The following is a 23,270-nucleotide window of genomic DNA, read 5'->3' as shown; positions in this document are numbered from 1 at the left end:
TTTATTTAAACATGTTTTTTAATGATATCCTCCTGGACATGCCTGTTATGGATTTACTTGGTTCATACTCCAAACCCTAATACTGATCACAGTAAAAGTTAGCATTACAGATACTAAGCAATCTCTCTCTCGGTCTCTCACACAGACACGCACAAAAAAAAAAATCACATGCACAACAATGCTACAAAAATATTTACATATAGCAAACATTTAGCAAAAGATTACCACCTCGCTCTGCAAAACAACAACAAAACGTGAATATGATAGTATTAATACCAACAGTAATAATAAAAACACTAGCTGTATTATTAAACAATAGTCATTATTGTAACTGCTCAAGTATGACAGTCGCATTTAAAAAGGCTTGTAGGTGCGCCGCACGGTTTTTCATTGTCAGTGGCCTCCCCAGTCTCTTAAGGAAGTTTGTGTGCAGAAGGCTTGGGTTTGCGACCGCTTGCGTCCGCAAGGAACCTTCGGAAGACCAGCCTTTCCATGATCTCTGTGTCTCAGTTCCATCTCTAGTCCCGGAGACTGACACGGTAAGCAAGCGGACTGTTCAGGGAGTAGTGCAATACAGTGTGTGAGGGACGGAGGGAGGGAGGAAGGAAGGAAGGAACTGTCTCCCCCCCTTTCCTCGAATTCATGTTGTCCCGACTTGCTCCAGAGGTCTGCTTCAGGGTCTGTCCACGTCTCAATAAAGTGCTTTTGGTAACCAGAAAATAATAAACCTTGAGAAATGTCATTCCACCCAGCTTCTTTCACTATTCCAGTGTCCCGCTTGGTTCATTCTTTTTTTTTTTTTTTTTTTTTTTTTTACAACCAGTAGAAAGTCAGTTTTTTCCCCCTCGTCCAATAAATTAACAATAACAGCAACGAGAACGAGGTCTAACTATTTCATAGCAACGTCTACCTGTGCAAGTTTATTTCCTCTTGTTAGATATAAAAATGCATCTTGTCCTTTTTCGTTGGCAGAGTCTCTGAGCGGGGGGTCTGATTCACTCTGCAGGCAGGAGAGATTTCTTTGGTAGCTTGTTTCTATCCCTGACCCCCTTGCTGTGGGTGGCAGTTATTCCATTGCTGAAAACCTTGAATATTTCCTGTTGTTTGATTCTTGCCGTGTTTTTTGAATGCAGTTAAAGTGGTCCCTGGGCGTGCACAGCTGCTGCTCCTCTCTCGGGCAGGTCTACTCGTACAGAGCCACTGTACAGTTACAAAGTGCTGAGAGTCTGCGATCCACACTGGCCTTGTCTGCAAATCAACAGAGACACACATCAGAGTGCCACCCCCAGGTCAGCTCACTCATTCAAACCCTCTACTCATTAACACAAGGGTCAGTTCTGAGAACGAGACTGGCATGCTGGGTGATAACCACGCCACGACCCCTTAAAGAACCAAATCATTTTTATTTGAAAATCACAACACAAGCTGCTGCGTGCTGTTTTGAGGACAGTCCAGTCAGACGTGCCTGTAATCAGGAGCAGTGAATTTCACGCCCGCTCTCAAGCTCAACACACGGAAAACGCAGATTTAGCATCACCGTGGGGAGGAAAGCACCAAGAAATGGATCATTTTTAGGCTTCAGTCTCTTATTTTATATCAAGGCTTCATAAAGGCATCTGAAGGGCTGCATGGGGGAAGAAATAAAGGACAGAAAGAAAGAAAAAAGGAGAAATGAGAGAAAGGGGGAAGGAAGAAATGAAAGAAAGGATAAAGGAGAGAAAGGGGAAAGGAAGAAGGGAGAAAGAAAAAAGGAGAAAGAGGAAGAAAGTAACTCACACTTGTTGACGCTGTTGATGTCGGCTGGGTCCTGCAGCACTTTGCCCAGACCCTCCAGCAGCATGGCTGCCTTGCTGTACCTGATGGCGATGTCCTCTGTCTGCTGAAACATCTCGTCCAGCGCGGCAGACTGCACCTGCAGAGGGCAACACGGGGTTAAAGAAACACCAGCAGAGGGACGCGAACGCAAGTTAAACACAGACACACACAAGAGTGCTTTCAAGAGGCCCTCCTTATCAAGAAGAAATAGGCTAAGCTCCTTACAATGGCAATTTAACAACAAGCTACAGCTATGGACAAAGTGTTCTGCATCACCCTGTAGAACGAACTCACTCTGCTTCACAAAGTCGAATGAAACCTGCTGAATAATGTTAGGTTAACAATTTTGTAGTTTTCCATATACTTACCGAAAAACTGACAACGAAATGTGACATTTCGAACAGGAAACACCTGTACTACTGTTACAGCTTCCGGTAGACTTTTGCAATATCATTTTGTAGTTTCTTTGATTACATGATGTTAAATAAAAGATCTAAATTATGTTCATAGAGGTTTTTTGTTTTATTTAAATGATCCTAAAATTCTAGGTGATGCAAAACTTTTGGCCAGAGCTGTAAGACGGGTCTTACTCACGATGCAGCGACAAGCGATTTCTGTAAAAGATAAGCCGATGTTAAGAAGCATCTAAAGTACTGCTGAAGCTTATTGGAAGCTTTATGCCCTCTTTCTCAGAAACGCCCGGTGAAGGCGCCTCTCTGTGCGTCTCTCTGAGCGTCTCGGGCACCCACCATCTCCACAGCGTGATTGTAGATGAGCTTCTCTGCCGTCACGCTGTTGATCTCGTCCATGAAGCGCTGCTTGTCTGAGAAGAAGCGGTTCAGCCTCTCGGTGAGACGCCGGCACAGGGAGATGCAGGTTTTGTAGCGCTCGTTCAGGGTCTTCACCACTAGAGGGAGACAGAGTGTCAGGCGACAGGCAGTGCAAACCCACCACAGGGTGGGCTCTCAGATGTGACATCAGCGATTGACAGAACTGTATATAGGTCCAAGGCATGGCCGAGCCACACAGGCAGATAGACACCTACCCTGTTTGACAGCAGAGGAGGGGTTCAGCTTGCCCGATTTGATCTCAGCCTTGGCCAGGTGCAGAGAGGAGGCGAGGAGCTGTGCTGCTTTCATGTAGAGGACCAGCTGCTCCACCTGCCTGCAGGGGAAGACAAAGCGCTCTCTGTTACAAGCGCGTCAAACTCGGGGGATATTTTTCATAACATTTACTTGAACATCACTTAACTGGGTGCAGAATAACTTAATAACGTTTAATTGCAAAAGCAGAGCAGATTTAAACTTATGACATTTACTCAAAATCCTCTGAACTCTGTGTTCAATATACAAATGCTGAACCGTGCTCTGAAAGGCATTGTAACGGCAGCTTGAAGGTTTCTGATCACTTAGTCCACTGCATTAACATGGTGAGGGCTTCACTTGTCTTTGTGTGAATCCCTATGCTGTACGCCCCCCCCCCCCCCCCCCCCCGTCACTTACCCCCACTCCTTGCTGAGCTGACTGATCTGGTCGACCACCACGCAGTCCTGGAGGGGATAGAGCGAGGCTGTGGACACGCCCAGCTCCGAGCCGCCGCCCCCCCGCGCCGCAGCGATCTCCAGCACGCAGTCTGTGAAGGACACCACCATGCGGAGGTGCAGCAGGGTGTCTGTGTGCTCCCTCTGAGAGAGAGGGAGAGGGGCACGGTCAATACACTCACTGGATATTAATCACATTGCTACTACTGACACTGCAGGCACAGAAAATGCCACTGTAGAGCAGGTTGATCCATTCCTGGTTTTACTGGTAGTTTAATAAGACACACCTGGATAGGTGTCTTATTTCCATCCATAAGCCCTTCAGTTATAACCATAGACAGTGTTAGATAGTGGGTGTCTGGCGCTGGCTCAGTGCTAGTGAACCCTGCAGTGTATGTGTGTTGAAGCCCTGCGGCGCTGCGCTTCGTACCTCCATCAGCGTCTCCTCTGGCAGCTCCGGAGCCTCGAAGGTGATGAATCCCTCCAAGCTAGGGGGCGATGTTCCGTAGGGGATGTACCTCAGGCTGCTGGGCGCGGCCTCGGCGCCGGGAGGGGAGGTGCCCATGACTATGCCAGGGGGGGAGCCCATGTAGACACGCCCGCTTGTGGAGCACAGCGAGCCTGCCGAACTGTTAGAGCCCACTGTGCACACAAAGGGGGAGAGGAAGGGTCAGACAGCACAGCACGGCACAGCTAATGGGAAAGACTCTCCAACCTTATAAAAGTTTCCCCACAGTAAAAGCATTGTAAAGTGTGATGAAGCACAGTGAAAGCACGGTAAAGCACAGGCAAGCATTGTAAAGAATCAGGGAGGTGTGGTAACGCATATTAATAAACACAGCAAACCAGGGTAAACTAAATCAAGAGACCCTTTTGTTAGGGTTGCTTTTCAAAGCTATGATAAATGCACATCCTGTAGATCACTACTTTAGGTTCAAGAGACCTTTGGAGCGTCATACTTTATTTGTTACTGTTGGCTTTTCAAGCAGGTAAGGAGCCATTTCAAACCATAAACCCCCCCATTCAAATACCAAGCACTGGCTATGCCTTCTCTATAACTGAGCAGTTACCATGTGCTCAAAATAGCACCAAACGCTTCACAATGCTGAACATGCTATGTTACTGCTGCTCCTCGACTTCTGATTTGTTCAGCATCTCAGGAGGGTTTGAGGGCTCACCGGAGGTAGTGCGGGGCCTGGTCCCCATGTGGCTGCAGGTGGGGGGGGTGCTGCTGCTGGGAGGTGACCCCACGGTGAACATCACAGTCCGGGGGCTCGCGCCCGTCAGAGTGGGCATGCCATAGGCTCCGGCCGGGGCTGTGAACGAAGGCACAGCTCAGTCAATCAACGGATCCATCGATCAATTCACTTAACAGTCATGCAGCCTGTAATCTATCCACCCATTCCTCATTCTCTTTTTCCTCCCATCCATGGGCTCACCAGATGAGACCCTTGTACTATTCTCAGTTCTGATTTCCCAAAATTATAAAACGCCATTGTTAAGTCAATAGCCGACTGCTTTCCCTGCCTGCTGCAGTTGTATTACAAGCTGCTACTAAAACATGTTCTCACTCTCACTCCGAGTTCAGCTTCAAAGCAGCCTTGGTCATTCTACTGGCTTTCGTTATAAAACATAACCCCTGAGACACACCCCCTTGAGACACACCCCCTCGTTTGCATGGGGGTCGTCGGGATCACCAATCGCACACAATCCAAGTGCATCTCTCATTCTAAACATTTACAAAACACATTTACAATCGCAGTAAAAAAAAAAAAAGCCTCCGATCCTTCCCGTAGCACGTTATAAAGATTTCATTTTTGAGCGTCAGCAACTATGTAGAGCACAACAGCAAAACAACGAGCTGGCTACAAACTGAAAAGGAGGTTGGCTGCAGCAGATCTGCGGTTCTCTATGCAGATCGGTTAACGAGAGGAGCTCTTACCGGTGTCCATGGGTCTCTCGGTATTCAGGCTGTCTGTGCTCCCCTGGTAGGGTTGTCCCCCAAGCGTGATTCTGACCGGCTGCTCGGAGAGCCTCCCTGTACTGACAGACCTGCGAGGGAAGGAAGAGCCCATCAGGTAAGGAGCCAGGGCCAGGCAGGGTGCCAGCAGGGAAGGGAAGACTCCCGCAGAGGCCCCCGAGCTGAGCCGCTCCTCATCAGCGTTCTTGCTCAAATGTTTGCAGCAGTAACGATGAAGGCATTTCCTCTCTTAAACATTTCTACGACCTTGTCAAAAGCCGGTTCCATCTAACTGTCAAAAGGTGGAATGCATTTTTGCAAGACAGAAATGACCATGAAGTACAAAGTAAAGCTTTCTAAAGCACTGGACAAAATGTCTGTTTTAACACCGAGAAATAAAGGAGACGGGGCCGGGATGGGAGGACAGATAGAAGGTTGGTTGGATGGTAGCAGACCTGGGAGGTATTAGAATTAGAATTGCAATTACAATTACAATGATATTTTGTTCAATTACAATTACACTGCACTAATTACAATTACACTAAAAAGTTACATAAACAACATCGCACATTAAGATGTTTACTCTGTTTATTCTAAATAACCAAGCAATAATCACAGCTCCAAATACACAAACACACTATAGTACTTTTATTTTATTCAACAAACTGGGTTCACTAAAAGTGGATGAAAACACAAGAATAATGAACTGTAACTGAACTGCACTGGATCAGTTACTCAGGTGTGCCCGGGCTCAGCTACTGTCACAAGCACACTGTACGGCTGGAATTGAGCCCAGGTGTGAGTGGTGGGGGGGTTACCTGCCGAAGGTGGTCTTGCTGTACTCAGGGGGGGGCTGTCGGGATCCGGGGTGGGGGGGGCACTGATAGGCGCACAGCTCCCGGGGGTCCGTCAGAGCTTTACATGGGCTGTCCGTCAATCCCTGCTGAGCAACCAGGGCAAGCAGATTGCAAGAGGCTTGAGTTTTAGGGATCTTGAAAGGTGCCGTTGTCTACACAGCACAAAAGTAACAGGGTTTACTATTTCAGCATTGAAACAAAACGACATCACATCAACAGCAGCAGCTTCTACAGGTTTGTAAGAAATCTAGAATAAAAATTTGGGTCTTGTATATAATATACATTAGAGTTTACATCAATTCATTATTTTTTGGTGGATACAATGTTATCAGTACAAACAAGACTAATGATTACTGCTTCCTACCTATTGTGATAGGATGAACGCAATTTCAAGACCGCTCTCCAGATTTCATTAACATTAATGCAAATAGCCCCTTCAGTCTCTGTGTGTATAATTGCACCACGTTATGTTTCCTATCTATTTTATAATGCATAGAAGTTTTTGCAGGGCAGCTTCTCGAACTCCAACTGTTTTAAAAGTTTCTAAAAATGAATCGTGATTGAAGGGGATATAAAGGCATGATTTAAAAGGCCAGTCCGTACCTTAGTGGGCGAGCCAATGATGGTGGGCAGTGGGGTCTTCTGCAGCCAATCGGAGGAGCGGGGGGAGGAGCCAAGGTTCTTGGTGGGGGAGGTGCCCAGGCTGACTGGCCTGCCCATCTGGGGGGAGTGGCTAGTGGGGTACGCCCCTGAGGTGGGGTGCACAGGGTCAGAGTGTTGCTTGCGGAGCTTCTGCTTGTTCTGGTAGGCGTCTGTCAGCGTGGGGGCGCTCGGGAGGCGGGCACCGAGCAGCTGGGAGGGGGGGACTGGAGAGCCTGGGGCGGAGAGAAGGAGGAGGAGGAGGGGGGGGGATTGATCTGTTAATTACCGCAACCAAAGGCTTTGCAGAATCAATCAAGCAAGGTGTCTGTCGAAATTCCACAATGTGACTGTGTCATCTAGATGTATAAAAACTTTTATTCAGTCACACCTTTAACAGAAGTTAATGATAGCTCGCACATGCAGCCACTAATCCTGTAAATTCAGGCTTCGCTGTGCACATTAAGGGTGTATTAAGGTGACTGTATCCCTAGCGGCAGTGTGTGTACGATCTGTGAACCTCCTCTCTCTTGTCACACTGCCCTACAGACAGATCAGCCTGCCTGGATTAGGGCTTCAATTAAAAAAAAAGTCTCAATCTGCCCTTTAAAGGGATCAGAGGAGTTAGCTGGCAAGGCCTGTTGTCTGCAGGACAAAACAACAGCTGCTTTAACCCTCAGACAGTACATGTACCCAAGCATGTGCCAAAGCAAGACGACTTCTTCCTAGGATTCTATGCTGTTGATTTTATTTTTTATTTTTTAGCTGTGTTGGTTGGTTCACGTTAATATGCGTGCGTGAACCCAAACTGGCAATCAAAAAGCGCCCCAATCCAAATCTCTAAGAGGTTGAAAAACCTTTATATAAGGATCCTGCATGTACAAATAGGGCACAGCTTACTGCTAAACACGAGCTGGGGTGAATAAATAAATATAACATGAAAACGTGAATATCCTTGCGCGTGAATGTGTCTAGACAGTATTCTGTAGTTAGTCGACTACATACATGCACACAGACAGACAGACAGACAGACAGCTTACCCCCCGACGAGCTTCTGCTTCGAGACTCGTGCACCAGCGGGGTCCCGCAGCAACAGTGCCCAAGCTGCTCAGGGATGGTGCCGACTGCAAAGACACAAGGAGTGCCGGGTCAGAGCCAGAGGGCAGGCAGGGTCTCCAGTACAACGCAGCAAAGGGTAAAAAAACACGCGCTCGCACACGCAGCCACTGTATCCATTAAAACAGGGGACTTCATTTATGAATCATCCACTGCACGGCGCCAGGACTCCTCCACTTAAGATGCATTAAATAATAATAACATCAAACCTGCCTTAAGTTCAATCTAAAACCGCTCCCACCTTTCGCTTTCTAAAGCTCAGGATGCGCACTGCTGTTATGATTCAGCACAGTGAGAGCGGGCAGCACTGGCCCAGGTTTACATACCCAGGGGAGAGGGGGAGTAGGGTCGGGATGAGCCCGTGGAGAGCCGCCTGCCCACGGCCTGGGCCACGTCCGCAGGGGACGGGGAGCCCGAGCCCGCCTTCATGAACCCCATGGGACTGGTGTTGGACCGGCGAACCATCCCGGACCTGCAGAGAGAGAGAGAGAGAGAGAGAGACTGAATAAGAGACGCTGTCGTAAGAGCAGGAAACCAGGTTGCATTTTATATTGAATACACCGTTAGCGACGGATTGTAAACTGCTTTTTAAATCAGTGAAAAGTAAAATCGTTATACAACCTGGGCAAATACACAGTGTCAACATCAAAACAGGAACAATCCATCAGAACTCCCTGAAAGCTGCAATAAGCCTTTACTGAGACTCTTCTCTATGTAAATGTTTTGCAGACATTAACAGGAGAAACTTGCGTGATCGAACACAGATCATACATTCAGCGTGTCTCAACATGATCAGACATGTCTCAGCTTAATATCACTGGCCTACTGTATCGGACTGCCCTTCCTGTGAGGCACTTGCATATCAAGACTATCCTAACTCAACAGTGGTACATTTAGAAAACGTAAAAGAAACTAAATTCAATAACACATGCAGAGAGAAAAAATTACAGCTCGCTATAGCAAAGTGTGTATATGCAATGTAGAAATGCAAGTGCAGAGAAGGAAATAAGACTCCTGTTGCAGAGCAGTTTCACCCATTCCAGGTTTTGCTACGAGCTTGATTAGCCACAGTGCACAGGCAACAAGCTCAGGTGTGTCTTACTAAACTCATATAAAAACCAGGCATGGATCAAACCGCTATGCAATGGGTCTTACTTCCAGCCTGCAATACACATGCACACGGCCCCCGCCCCTCCCAGCCTCGCTGCGTCTTACCTGGGGGAGCCAGAGAGGTTGGTGGCGGCGGTGGGGCTGGAGGAGAGGTTCTGCTCGATGCGCTGGTAGTTGCGGATCTGGGTGGGCACCGGGATGGGGGTGGTCTCACTGCGGGGGGGCGTCGCGGGGGGGTGCCCCTGCTGCTGCTGCTGCCTGCAGGAGTCAGGGCAAAGAAAGAGCCGGCGTGGTGAGACCCGGGCAATGCAGCTGTCAAATACCTGCACCATCCTCCTGGCAGCTCAGATCCCAAATAAACAGATCAAAACCCGGTCTGGAACTCGGAGTATGCAGCTCAGTGGAGTGGAACACAAATACATTCAGTGAATTAAAACTCCTTTATCGAACCAGCTGGGAGGTGTTTATATGTATATACCGGTATATAAAACTGAACAAAAAAACAGATAGAAATAAATAGATTTTCCAATAAATCTTCTACAAGCTTGAGACATGTCCTTATTAATAAAAAGCTTTCTTTGTTTGGAGTGCAAGCTGCAGTCAAATCTAAGGCTAATCGCAAACTGAAACATGATCCTGGAACACTGTCCAAAACCACTGGGAATGGGGCTGGGCCAACATGTAAACACATCTTCCAGCCAGCCAATCACTTTGCAGCTTCCCCAGAGAGGGTGGGGGAGTAAGGGGCAGGATCTGCATGAAAATAGAACTCTGACAGGCTCCTTTCATAAGGATTGAGGGGAGGCGTGGTCTGCATGTCAACGGAATTTAGGGTTAAGCCAATCAGCTGGCGAGTTCCTTTTACTGACTCCTCAAAACAAAGTTGTTCTCTGAAAAGAACAGTTTTCCCTCAGGGAACACAATGTCCCAGGGCAAAGGCCCGCTATTATAAACTTGCACTAGGTGTGTGTGTGTAATAAATGCAACGTTATACAAGAAGAATGTCACACAAACGTCACAGCCTGGTTACAGCAGGCACACATTGTGAAGGACTGCTTTGTTTTCCTCTCTCAGTTTTGCTCTGTGATGTAAGATGTTGAGCAATTTGAGTGTCTATGAATGGCATGTTACTGTGCATATGATACTGTTTTAGAGAATGGTATCTCAGTGCTGCCCCCTATGCTTTGACATGCAGTACAGAACAACACATCAACGAACAGCCACTTTATATGACCTCTATTTACTAATATTGAGTTCCCTTTAATATTCTATTGCTTGTGTTTGGTATGATTTCCCTCCTGGTTGTTACTTTTCAACATTTTCATGATTACTAACTGCTCTAGCAAATACTGCTTCTGAAAAGACAGCTTGCAGGGTAGTGAGGTGGGGAAGCATACCAGTGTCGCACAGGCTTCAAGGCTTAATGCTTCAATGCTAATGTGCTTCGTCACCTCAAACAATCAGCCTTGAGGAGGCTTTTCAGAAGCTGTTTTTGCTGGGATAATGATCAGAAACAACCTGGTGAAGAGGGACGAAACTAAATATTAGGAAAACGTAGGCGTGGATTGAAATAAGACCCCCACTGCATAGCAGTTTGATCCATTCCTGATTTTACTAGGAGTTTAATAAGACACACCTGAGCTATTCATTGGGGCTAATCAAACTCCTAGTAAAACCTGGAATGGGTGAAACTGCTATGCAATTGGAGTCTATTTCCCTCCCTGTGTGGGTGATGCACTGTAATTATAATGGAACTAGCAATTGAAGCTGCTCAGACCTTGTGGCAGGGTTGAGGTTTGTGTGTGTGTGTGCGTTGGTGTGGGGAATATTGGGTTGGCAGGGAGGAAGTTAAATTTGTCCCTGTCAGAACACGTGGGAATGTGGTTGGAGCCACAGGTGTATAAAATAAGTGATCGTGGGTGTTAGTTTAGACCTTAGTTTTGAGACTGGATGTCAGTGCTAGTTGCTGAAAGTATGTGTGCTGTGCTGTTTAAATCTATATAGAGAGTTATCGTTGGTGTGTAGGGCAGTTTTATGAAGCCGTGTTTGTTATGTGAAAGTGGCAGCTCAGTAAAAACAATAACATCCGGGCCATGATGCTGCCCTGTCACAGACCTCCCTGAGAAGTCAGTGCGTGTTTGCTTTGGACTCTGCACAGCAACATTATTGAGGACTGGAGTTCAGGCCCTCGGGAGAGAGAGAGAGAGCCCGGGAGTCATGGAAACTGTACACTCTGCTGCTGGAATGTTAACACAACCCTGCTGAACTCTCCACATGCCTGTACAGCCTGTCTATTATAATACATATTCTGCAGGGCTAGGTGCCCGTTTTTTTTTTGGGGGGGGGGCTAAGTAAGTACTCTTTCTGTCTATACTGATAGAAATGTCCGTTCTGTTGTTAACTGATCCTTATATAAAAGAACACAGTGTCCACCTTTGCACAAAGAGGGCCCATCTGCATGACAAGCACGTGGGAGTTTGTGTACATTGTTTTGTTTAAACTGCCCACAGTTTCAGTAGGCTGATGAAAGTCCACTTTTAAAAGTGACAGGGATTTCTCGTTGAGACGCTTTGTTTACAACGAGCAGTTGAAGACAGGCAGCGGGAGGTGCGTTGATCAGCAACACAACAACGATTCAGTCATTTAACTGCAGGGAAAAAACATCGCACAGCAAGACAGAACGCAATACTTTTTTTGGTTTTTAGATTCTCGCCAAACTATATACATGACATACTGTGCACGATTTATTAACCTAAAGATCAGCCCACCTCACAGGACTGGATTCCCTGAGCCTGATTAGGAATGACCTTGGATTGGAGTCCAAGTGTAGTGCTAATCAATGTCCGTAGAACCAGGCTACTGTATAACTTAGATTCGGCTTAGTTTTGGTGCAGAAAGAGAAAGCAAATGCAGATCAGAGGACACTGAATTCGAGTCAGCTTAGAGAAAGGGAGTGGGTTTCAGCAGCTCTGTGGTTAGAGCGCGGGGCTGCAGTGCAAGGGGAGCAGGCTGCAGCAGGTTTGTGTAGCTCTGTGGTTAGAGCGCGGGGCTGCAGTGCAAGGGGAGCAGGCTGCAGCAGGTTTGTGTAGCTCTGTGGTTAGAGCGCGGGGCTGCAGTGCAAGGGGAGCAGGCTGCAGCAGGTTTGTGTGGCTCTGTGGTTAGAGCGCGGGGCTGCAGTGCAAGGGGAGCAGGCTGCAGCAGGTTTGTGTAGCTCTGTGGTTAGAGCGCGGGGCTGCAGTGCAAGGGGAGCAGGCTGCAGCAGGTTTGTGCAGCTCTGTGGTTAGAGCGCGGGGCTGCAGTGCAAGGGGAGCAGGCTGCAGCAGGTTGTTACAGTAGGTGCAGTGGGGAAGGCTGGAGGGTCAAACAGAAATCCGAGTGGCTTGATGGTTAAGGTCTGGACTGGGATGCGGCTTGGAAGCTGGTGCTAGAATCAGTAGGTCTCCCAAACGCTTTTTTCTAACTGAATATTCATCCAGGTCTAACAGCAGCACAGCGACGTGTACATGGAACATCAATTATTTAATTTCTAAAAACAGATTACTTTCATTTTCATTTTCAAACCAGAAGAACCCACAAACGCTACAGAAAAAAAAAGCCAAAGTGTTATGAATGTGAAAAGCAGGGTTCATATTTGGTCTGGGGTCTATCGGTTTTAAAACACCTGCAATGCAATGCTCTTAGTCTCTACACACCACTCTAACACTTTAATAATACTGATTTATGCTGGATTCACACACAAAGAGTGCTTTAAGAATTCAGGGGGGGGCGTGAATATAGTATAATATAGGGTTATAACAAAATGTGTCACATCACAAGAAGTTTTTGTTTGCGAGTAAAACACCAAAGTAAAACACAGTGGAATTGTACTTTGTTTTTTGCACTATCAGAGGCAGGCAATATTTAATGACGTTCACCCTTTGGTAAACAATTAATGATTTGTGTTGCTGATGGCCTGCATGCTTTGCTATTTTGCTGTTTGTTTTCCTTATCTGCTCCCGACACTTATTCGTTATTCCAGCTTGGCAAATCAGCAGACGTTCCTCTGTTTAGAGTGATCACGCAACAGAAAATGCTACACTATCACGAGTTGAAAACGCAATCAGGATATTTTGTAAAAGACGCTGCTCTTAGAAGTGGATCCAGCATAATCCCCTGATAGCACTGGGCAGGCTATACTGGGAGCGTGAGTGTGCATACCTGAGGGAGAGGGCGGGGGGGCTGCAGCTGCCACTGGGGGTCTCTGCCGGCCGCTGTGAGGGTCCTGACCCCCCAGAGGAGATCAGAAGGGACTGCCTGTCAGGTGTGTGTGAACACATGCATTACTAAGACTGCAGTAAACTCGCACTGGATCGCAATGGCCGGTACCAAACAGTGTGTTATCAGGATGACCAAATCCAAAGACTTGCTACCAATGTGGTTGTAACAGTGCCCATTTCTGTACCACACTGGACACAATGCTTAGCCATCCCACTCTCTTATTATTTTTTAAATCCAGCCTCACAAGCGAGAATTTTTCATAAATCAATACATTATGTGTTGCCAAACAGGGGGAGGAAAAAAAATAAAAAGTGTGTGTGTGTTTTGTACAAGAAACGGAATCTAATGACATAAATAAAACAGCTTTTCTCATGTCAAAAACGAGCCTTACAGCGTTAAATGCCGTCACCTACCCTCCGCAAATCAGAAACTCGCTGGAAACACGCCTACCTGCCCCCACCTGCAAATCACCTGCAAGAAAGAAAACAGCATTGAACCCTGGCAATAATGCTGGTGATCTGAGAAAGCACAGGGGAGTGTCCTAGCTGTGAGCGCGCTCTTACAGGACTGGTCTGCGGGGAGGTGAGGCACCAGGACGAAGTCGTCGGTGTCGCACGACGAGTTCTTGCTGCTAGTGCTGCCCCCCGAATCCTTGGACAGCTGCAGGTAGTTGGGGGGGCCGAGGGGGGGGGAGGAGAGCGTGTCCTCTGGGAGCGTCTGCAAGTCCGGGAGAGACTGGGCGGGGCAAACACAACACAGTTAGAATACAAATACAAACACTACAGCAGCTACAGCAAAAAAAAAACAAACAAACCAATTCAAATAAAATGATGAAAGCAAAAAAATAACTGGCACGGATCATCAGCGCAGAGGCTCATGTTTTGACTGCATTGGCCCCTTATAAAAGTTTACCATGGTATTTTTGCATGGTATTTCTGCAGTTTTACTATGGCTTTCCCATGGATATACTACACATTTACCACAGTTTACCCTGGTTTGCCATGCTTATTAATATGCTTTACCGTACCTCGCTATTTTTTACCATGGTTTTACTGTGCTTTATTACACTTTGCTGTGCTTTTACCATGGTAAAACCTGTATCTTTTATTTCTTACTTCTGTAAGAGGGTGTGTGTTTTCATGCATGTATAAAAAGTTAGGAATATTATCCCCTTCCTGGAAAAGGGCATTGGAGTCCTGCTGCTTAACTAAACTTCTATTGCAATTCCTGATCATAGATTATATGAAGATATTCTGCACATGCATTCATTCAAATAGATGGGAATAGCAACTGGCCCCTCTCCCTGTGGGTTACACGTATGCTTTTACTATGGGGGACTTGTCTAAGGGGTGTGAGGCAGCAGCAGTAAGGAGGCTGGTCTTACGGGCGGGGAGGCGAAGCGGCAGGAAGGCGAGCTGCCAATGGAGCTGTCGGAGCTGGGGTAGCTGGGTACAGGCACGGGCACCGGGCAGGCTGTGGGACACAAATACTGGTTAGCTCAAAGCACACCTCCTTAATGATCAGATACACGCCACAGTGTTGTCCAGCATTTCAGAAAAATAAAGCATGTACACTTTAAACACAGAGAAATACTCCACAGCGTTGTATAGCATTTAAAAATAACACAGTACGCATCCTGTTAACAGAGTCACAGCACAGGAGACTACTGCTTAATTTTTTGTTCACTTGCTTGAAGTATTTTGTTGCAGGTGCAGCGTGGACTATGATTAGCAGAAGGCTAATTAGAGACGGCTTAATGGAAAAGGGATCACATGATCAAACAATATGCTTTAAGGGTTGAATGCAGGTTTAATTATATACTGAAGTCACAAGACACACAGCAGCTGCTCCAATTAAATGCACTTCAGTGCCATGCATTCAGCTGCACCAGTACCCAGCCCAGTACTCACATTTCTTAATGCCTGAGGATGGCTCCAAGAAAGGATGACTGAAAAACGTGTCTAGAAAAGAAATGCACTGGATTAGTACTTCACAGCACGCAGGACTAATGGAAACTATTTCTGTAACGTAAGGCTTGTGTGTTAATCATCGATAGAGGCTTTATTGGGAGAGCAACGGGATAGAGTCGCTGTTTAGTCTTTCTTACGTTTCTCTCTCCTTCCTGCGTCCCCTACATAAAAAGTCAACCCCAATCAATATATGGGACAAAATGCAAAAGTGCACTAACTCAAACCTGTCATTTAAAGGTGTACACATTTCAACCATAGTGCAACTAGTGCAAACAACTTGTTTTCTCTCCCACAGTAACAAAAGCATAAAGAACTCATGGCCCTTTTTGTTGTCACACCAACACACCCTGACGTCTAGCTGTACAACACAACGGCCTTGTCTTCATATTGGATTATTTGGTCACACTGTTAGGGGCAGATCAGACTGGCCACTTTGCAGAGATTTACAGCCCTAGCCAATAACGAACATGGAAACCTGAAGCTTCACCCGTCACCAGAACTGTCTGCTGATCCGAGCACTAAAATAAACTGCATTGCACGGCCCCCCCCCCCCTGTAATCCTATCAGTTTAATATGCTAAAACTAGACCACGTGTTCTGAAAAGGGTATATGGTACAGACCTCTGTGTCATGAAAACCTGACCTCATTCTGCTAATGGCTCGTCCCGTTGCAGGGATGGAAATAAGACTCCTATTACACGGAAGTTTCATGCATTCCAGGTTTTATTACAGGCCTGACACAGTGTCTAGGTAACAAGCTCAAGTGGGTCTTATTACATTTACAGTAAAACCAGGAATGGATTGAACTGCTATGCCATGGGAGTCTTATCTCCAGCCTTGCACTGCCGCTGCAGGGCCACTCGACGGGGGAGGAAACGCGCTCACCGAAATCCATGCGGTCCTTCAGATTCCTCTGCAGCAGACCCAGCAGCAAGTCCTCCAGGTGAGGGGAAGTCTCTCTCGGGATGCTGTTATTGTAACACATGCAGTCCCTTATTAACAGTGCAAAGGGGCCACTACACACAGCAATTTTAATACACCTGCTTGGGATATTTTATTGTTTGGTACTACAGGCTTTTTAGGAATCTATGAGACAGGCACCCAATGCATGTGGAGAACGGTGCTATTAAAAGTGTGGATGATAATTCTATCGGGAGCAGTTTAAGACCATGCTGTTTTAATGGCATCGTACCACTGGAAAGCTACAGTACACGCCATGTTATAATGCAAGCCTATGGTTTCTTGTTATAGTTTTTAATAATGACAACAAGCATTTAATGAACTCACTTAGGCAACAGCGCTTTGTTCTTTTCATAGAAAAGCCTCAAGTCTTGTGGACTATTTGCCTGTGAATGGAAACACATTTTTTTTTTCAGTTTGATCATAATACAGTACATGGATAGTGACTGCTGCCCCATGAAAACAACTGCGGCGATTTAACCCCGCCCTGGGTTCGCTCTTGTGGTTGTCACGGCACCCCTCTATAGAATGACATCCTTGCAATTCCCTGCAGCCCATCTCTCCTCCTACAGGTAGTATAACTGGTGGCTCTCCATCCTTCTTAAAACAACTATCGAATGCCCCACCCCCACCCCCTACCTGAAAGGGTGGTTTCCCCACAAGACACTGGTATATCACCGTGCCAATACTCCACAAGTCTGCCCTGGCATCATAGTTCTGGGACATGATCACTTCCGGAGCCTGTTGAGAGAGAACGAGACACTGAAGTTTATAGCACTCAGTGCTCTCTTTAAAGAGGGCACTGTTGGTTTTGTTTGTGTCTGACAACTTGCTCCACGGATTTAATTCTTTGGGGGGTACTGTGTTGTTTAGCAATGATCTAGACCTGTGGTACTCAACTCTGGTCCTCCAGATCTAATCCAGTCCAGGTTTTTAATGGAGTTAATTGAAGCTGCTAAGAGGCAATTAACTAATTTAGGACCAGGTTGGAATAAAGACCAGGACTGGAATTAATCTCGAGGGCCAGACTTGAGTACCACTGATCGAGACCATCGAATCATGGTGTGTGTGTGCGTGCGTGCGTGCATGAGGTGGGGGATTGTGTGGGGAGGGTAAACTGTACTTATGTATTTATGATTGTTAGATAATAAAGACTCACCATATACATAGGGGAACCACAGAGGGTGGCAGCCATCATGTTACTCTGCAGGTATCGAGCAAACCCAAAATCAGCTGAGAAAAAAACAGCAAAGAAATTATTATAATAATAATAATAATACTATATTATTAATAATGGGAGTTGTATTTCCATCCCCTTTTTAACATGCAAGTCTATTTAAGCTACAGGGAGGGTCGTGACTTCAATAATTTAAACCGCAGCAATATATGAATGGGAAGTCCCTTGCACACACAGCTTAGGGACACTGCGCTCCTCCAGTGTGGGCTGCACTGACTCCCTGCAGACTCAGTCTTACCTATTTTGATGCGGATGCCGTTCAGGCTGGCCTTCTTGCGCCCCACGTAGGACAGCAGGATGTTCTGCGGCTTGAGGTCCCGGTGGATGATGCCCTTGCTGCTGAGGATGCGCATGGCAGCGGCGATTTGCTGCAGGAACACCCTGAGTGTGTCCTCCTGGAGCGTGCCCTTCGCTGGGGGGGAGGGGCACAACACATCATCACGGACCCGCCCCGGATCACATTAACACCGGCGGAAAATCAAGACCCGCGGGTCCCTGATCGGGATCCCTTAGAGACAGGGCTCAAAGCACTCGGCTCATACTGGACCCAGCCGGGCTAGTCCTCACCTATCCGCAGGCGATTTCAAACGTGGCAGTGCGCTTACAACCTGGGATGCTGAATACTTCAATCCCACTGTGCTGCTCGTGAACTACAAATGCGTGCCTGTCATAAAATGACTCCTTGGTGCACCGAAGTTGTTTCTGGCTAAAGCTTCATTAGTTACGTAACACCTGCTGTGCTGTGAAGTGAGCAGGTGCTTTGAGTTTCACTGACCCAGTGAATGCAGAGTCCCACCCTGTTTGCACTGCCAGCTCTGATGAGAATACTTTCCACTGCAGTTCTTTCAACGAGCGGGGAGTGCCAGTTTACCCAACCTGTAGATAACCTTCCCTGCATATCACTGGTCAGTTTGCTAATTTTTCAGTAACATATCAGATAACTGACTCTCCTACAGTTATGAAATATATTAGCTAGGAATAAACACTGAGAAGCAGAGGCTTTCTTTACTGCACAGCTACAGAACCTAGCCCACTGCACACCAAGCACATGCGCTAGTGCTAAAACTGCATCAGCACTTACCTTGCAAATAATCTGCTAGATCCCCTCCATTGCAATACTGTGGAAACAGAACAGCTCACGTCAAACATCTGTAAATATATTAAAAGAGCAGATCCTACTGCTTACCTTTAAGAAAATAAAAGTTATTATAATGCAGATAATATTCATATTCAACAACAACAAAAGATTTTTTATAATATTGCATCCAGGCCTCGAAGCACTGCCCACAGTAAGATGTGAAATCATGAGCCGCCAGGCTTTTCATCTGAGGGCATCAACTCAGCATCGCTGTGCGAGAAACAGCATGCAGTTCATTAACAGCTCAGCCACGCCTGACAGAGGTTACACAAGAAATGGGCTTTGGCAGTAATTACCAGCGGATCTGCTTATATAACACATTTCTGTTACATTAACAGCCAATTAAAAGCCTGCCTTAACGATCTCCCGTTACATTACTCTCGTATTTTCAACCACTTTTAGACCCTAACTTGTTTGAAAAAAATGTTATATATTAAGTTTCTGTTTTCTGTACCTGCGATTACTGCTTGGGTATTTAGAATAAACGTTTACAATAATTATAAAATTACTTATAAACTTATAAAATTACTGTAACTGAACAGCTGTTACTGTAATTGCAACTGACCCCAGGTCTGCTGCCTGAGTTTTCACAGGTCTCTCATACACTCAGAATGTGGAGCTAGAGAGCGCATTTCCTTTATCAGGTGCATCTAGATATGTGGGTTGAGGCTGACAAACACTTCAAAACACTTGAGACACCAGTCTGATTAAAACAGAGCTGAGCGTCACACGCGGGGCTCAGCTATTTGTATCTACATTGCGCAATACTGTTGGTTAAACAGACTGGGTTAGTTAACTTACATCAACAGCAAGTGCAGCTGCCCTGATTTCAACAACAACACGGCCATCAGCTGGCAATAAACACTCCCATGACTTCACTGTCATTTATCAAGCGTTGAAATGACTCCGGTTCAGATCTGGTTTGACTTACCTCCATCACCAGAAAGACAGAGTTCGGAGTTTCCTGAAACCAGAAAGGGAAAAAGCAAAAACGTTTTAATTCAAACTAGTTATCCCCCCCCCCCCCCCCCCCCATTCAGTCTAAAAACACAGTGTGTGTCAGTTCCCTGTTCTAGTGTGACATTCAATCAGGGGGTGTAAAGTGTTCAAATTGCATGTTGCAAACACAGCATTCAGAGATGCTGGGACGTTTGAACTGAAAAACACCACTGAACAGGGGAAGAACTCGTCATACAGCAGCTGTGGGAGTCTATTTCAAGACTTATATATAGATCTGAGAATAGCATATTTCAACATTGGCTGCAGAACATGCGGATGAACACATCAAGGTGACAGCTTGAAGATCTCATAGTGATAAAACATGAGCAAAAACGTACAGATTCCCCGTTGCTATGCAACACCACCGCTGTTGTCTCTTAGTACTGTAACAATCCTATCAAGCACGGAGGAGTGCGACGATTTCAAAGTTTGAAACATTGAACAAAGCTGGGCAATGTTACACTGGTTAATAGTCCAGCTTATTAAGAGACAACTTAAAGATATAAAGAAAGAGTGAGGTGGACCACTGAGACAACTGGGCCAAACTGAGCCAAACTGAGCCAAACTGAGCCAAACTGAGACAGACTGAGCCAAACACCTTGAAGAAGAAAACAACTCCTGACCTCGCTGGGCTCAGAATGCTGAACAGTCACATGACAAAGAAAGCAGCAGGTGCCTCAGAATGGGAACAAGTTTACTGCTTCATTAACTGGGGGGGGGGGGGTCACATGCTACTAGAAGCAGAACTATGAGCACAGAATCAAAATCATAGGAAGTAACCGAGGGGCTCATGAAAGAAAAACAAAACTCCTGTTGATTTTACAAACCTAGACCCAAACTACTCTAAGCAATGTAACTAAAAGGTGTCTTGGTAATGTTTACATGAAATTTTCCCCTTTATAAAAAAAGACTGGAAAAATGAGATTTAAAAAGCGTGCAAACACATGATCTTCCACTCAACTCCCCTTGTGTTGGAGTTCGTACGCGGTTACAGTTCAAACCTTATTGGGCCAATTCATCAAGGAGATTACACCAAAATTGCTATTTGCACTATGCTAACTGAAATGTTAACAAATAACACAGGCAGTGATTAAATCAGCCTTTCAGAATAGCTGGTCACTTAATACATTTATCCAGGAGCTGCAGGACTGGAGTTTCCTAAACCAAGGGGGCTAAGGGATGAGCACAGCCAGGAGTGCCCAGCAGAAGAGCTCTTGTGTGGGGCTGGCTCTGCACTGCTGGCTCTGCTGAGACAGTCCCTGCAGAGCATCTCCGTTCACGCCTCACAACAGGGACTCTAATCACAGTTCTGCACCTTGCTTAGTGGAAAAATAAAAACACACCTGCCAACATACCGAGAACAAAATACCAAATCCTCCGAGCCGTTTCTGTGTTTTCAGCATTTTATTTTTTGTTTTAATGGCATCTCTTCATTGCTTTTATTGGAAACGGCACGGAAGCAATGTTCCATTGAAGTGGTGTCTTTGCTCAACCCAAGCTTTTTAAATTGTCGAAAGGAAGGCGTCACGTCTGTGTGTTTCCACAGGCTGTAGCGAACCCTCAGGTCAGGCAGTCTGTGTTTGACTGTCCTGCAATGATGCAACCATTCACCTGCATGCCTTTTTTAAATACAGCTTTCTTTTTGCACACTCACATTTTATTTGCTAAACGACAAACTAATAATGAATAATATAAAGACTGCTTTATTACAAACATATATTCACCTCTTCCAGTATATATGCAAATAGCTAGAAATCAGATGAAAAAAAAAAAGGATTTTATCAGCACCCACAATAATAACCAAGCCTCATTCCAAAATCACTGAGCAGCCCAGCCCCACCTCACTGGAAACCGCCTCCCATTCGTTTCCTGATTGGCTAAACCCAGACACCCCCCCTCACCCGCAGCATCAGGCAATGCATGCATTGTTTCAATAGAAAAACACCAGATAGAACGAATGTTGCATAATGGAACATGTGGAAATCATAATGTAGATAATTCTGCAGCACTGCTGGCTCCTGACTGCTCCAGTCAGTGGAGGGGGGGGGAGTGCGATTACATAATGTGTTGTTTTACACATCCAGACCCTGCTCTGCTCCCTTTAAAATACCACTATAAGGATAGCTCTGGGATAACTGGGAGTCTAAAACAAGCTAGAGATGCAAGAATAAACTGACGATCATTGATCCTCGTAGCTGTTCACTGAAAAAAAAAGATCGGATGTCTTATTGCTTTTTAATAACCTTTTTCAATGCATGTACTATGTTGCTATGTATGATCATACGCGTGTGCATGCTTTCAGTTGCAGGCTTGCTGAAGAGTCTACACGTTGTTTTTCATTCTTGATTTATAAAGCGATCTCAACTCATTGATTATTGTAGATTATTACCTGCCCTGATATTCCATCGGGAAACTGGTTGCTCATTGTAGACCTGCACTCTGTAAATATTTTCATAGTTTGCACTTTCCTTACACACACGCACACACAGATACACACACAAGCTTGCACATTAATTCCACGGAAGAATTCCTGTCACTCAAACAAGAAGAAAAAAAACCCAAAAAAACAGCTTTGACTGTAACTGGAAACCCTTTCCCAGAGACCCTGAACCAAGAACTCTCTCAGTTTAGTTATTATTATGCGCCCTGAGTTTCATAGCCTGTACTAAACTCAGCAGCTGCATAACCTCTTAAACCCCTACCTCTTAAACTCAGCAGCTGCATAATGAGCCAGCCCGCAGGCTATTCCATTTCTAGGAAGTACTTCTAGGATTCCTGAAACCCAGAGAACACCCCCCCCCCCCCCCCCCCCACACACACACACACACACACACACACACAGACACAAACGCACACACTCTCTCGCCCTCCCTTCCTCTTTCTCCAGCTGAGTGAAACCAGAACACAACAAAAACAGAGGTGTCACTGTCAGGACTGCCTGTTCTCAGATTCAGGAAGTCCAGGTTTGTTTGTGGGTGCAGCTGGAGGCTTCCACATGCTAGCACTCTGAATGCATGTGACTTGGGGCTTCAGCTTGGTAAACAGTATCCTTTTCTCTCATATATGAAAAAAACATTACTGTATACTGTACACCAGATCCAAAACCCTACATTGTGACGAGTGAATCTGGAATCCATTTTGCACTGTTTTTCGACAGCACTGTCAAACCAAAGTGTTATTTTCATATGGATCTTTCTGTACTCTTTCAAAATTATTATTTTTTTTTTAATCAACTAAATACAGCGTGACAGTCGTGAAACTTTTATATGCAGTTGGTGGTTTCTTTAAAAACAATCAAATCTTTAGCCTATCCGCGTGCAGCTTGGCATAGCAGCCAGTGCCACTCGGTGATCAAATGCTGTAACTGCAAGCCCTACACTGAGCTGAACACACTGACACAGCACTTTCAGGATTAACCCTGCTATTTGAAGACATTAAAAAGCAGTCCCAAGATCTCCACTTACCGATTTCACAAAGTTGGTCTGTCAAGTTCTTGGTATTAAAACGTAATACTGGAGAAAGGGTCTCCTACATGCAGAGTATAAATAAATGGCACGAAACTAAACGCTAGCCTGCGTGACTCTGGTGATGGAGATCTATCAACACAGACTCAACTTCCTTCTCGGAGCCCAAGGTAGATGCCTGGAATTATGTGACACTGTTAGTGACCTAT

The 23,270-nt window shown here is 45.9% G+C and overlaps 1 protein-coding gene across 5 annotated transcripts in view; it reads right to left on the bottom strand.

Moving 5' to 3' along the window:
* The window catches only part of ulk2 (unc-51 like autophagy activating kinase 2), a 29,641-nt gene continuing 6,371 nt past the window's right edge, over positions 1-23,270 (bottom strand). For 2 of the 5 annotated variants that reach the window (XM_041241062.1, XM_041241061.1), the window contains 25 exons: positions 19,530-19,562; positions 18,542-18,578; positions 17,699-17,872; positions 17,383-17,456; positions 16,863-16,964; positions 16,551-16,609; positions 16,149-16,231; positions 15,205-15,255; positions 14,679-14,767; positions 13,858-14,029; positions 13,708-13,765; positions 13,328-13,330; positions 9,143-9,295; positions 8,254-8,399; positions 7,852-7,935; positions 6,776-7,047; positions 6,134-6,324; positions 5,298-5,407; positions 4,534-4,671; positions 3,786-3,997; positions 3,318-3,499; positions 2,861-2,979; positions 2,565-2,722; positions 1,777-1,912; positions 1-1,248 (listed from right to left, as the gene is read on the bottom strand). In XM_041241062.1, the coding sequence (XP_041096996.1) occupies positions 1,184-1,248; positions 1,777-1,912; positions 2,565-2,722; positions 2,861-2,979; positions 3,318-3,499; positions 3,786-3,997; positions 4,534-4,671; positions 5,298-5,407; positions 6,134-6,324; positions 6,776-7,047; positions 7,852-7,935; positions 8,254-8,399; positions 9,143-9,295; positions 13,328-13,330; positions 13,708-13,765; positions 13,858-14,029; positions 14,679-14,767; positions 15,205-15,255; positions 16,149-16,231; positions 16,551-16,609; positions 16,863-16,964; positions 17,383-17,456; positions 17,699-17,872; positions 18,542-18,578; positions 19,530-19,562 (2,901 nt within the window). In that variant the 3' untranslated portion in view covers positions 1-1,183. The remainder of the gene's footprint in view (positions 1,249-1,776; positions 1,913-2,564; positions 2,723-2,860; positions 2,980-3,317; positions 3,500-3,785; positions 3,998-4,533; positions 4,672-5,297; positions 5,408-6,133; positions 6,325-6,775; positions 7,048-7,851; positions 7,936-8,253; positions 8,400-9,142; positions 9,296-13,327; positions 13,331-13,707; positions 13,766-13,857; positions 14,030-14,678; positions 14,768-15,204; positions 15,256-16,148; positions 16,232-16,550; positions 16,610-16,862; positions 16,965-17,382; positions 17,457-17,698; positions 17,873-18,541; positions 18,579-19,529; positions 19,563-23,270) is intronic. The other 3 variants (XM_041241064.1, XM_041241065.1, XM_041241063.1) reach the window with 3 other exon arrangements.

The sequence above is a fragment of the Polyodon spathula genome, unplaced genomic scaffold, assembly GCF_017654505.1.
Source record: "Polyodon spathula isolate WHYD16114869_AA unplaced genomic scaffold, ASM1765450v1 scaffolds_764, whole genome shotgun sequence".
Classification (NCBI taxonomy): domain Eukaryota; kingdom Metazoa; phylum Chordata; class Actinopteri; order Acipenseriformes; family Polyodontidae; genus Polyodon; species Polyodon spathula.
Note: the sequence above shows the minus strand (reverse complement) of the source record. Positions and strands in the feature narration are given on the sequence as shown.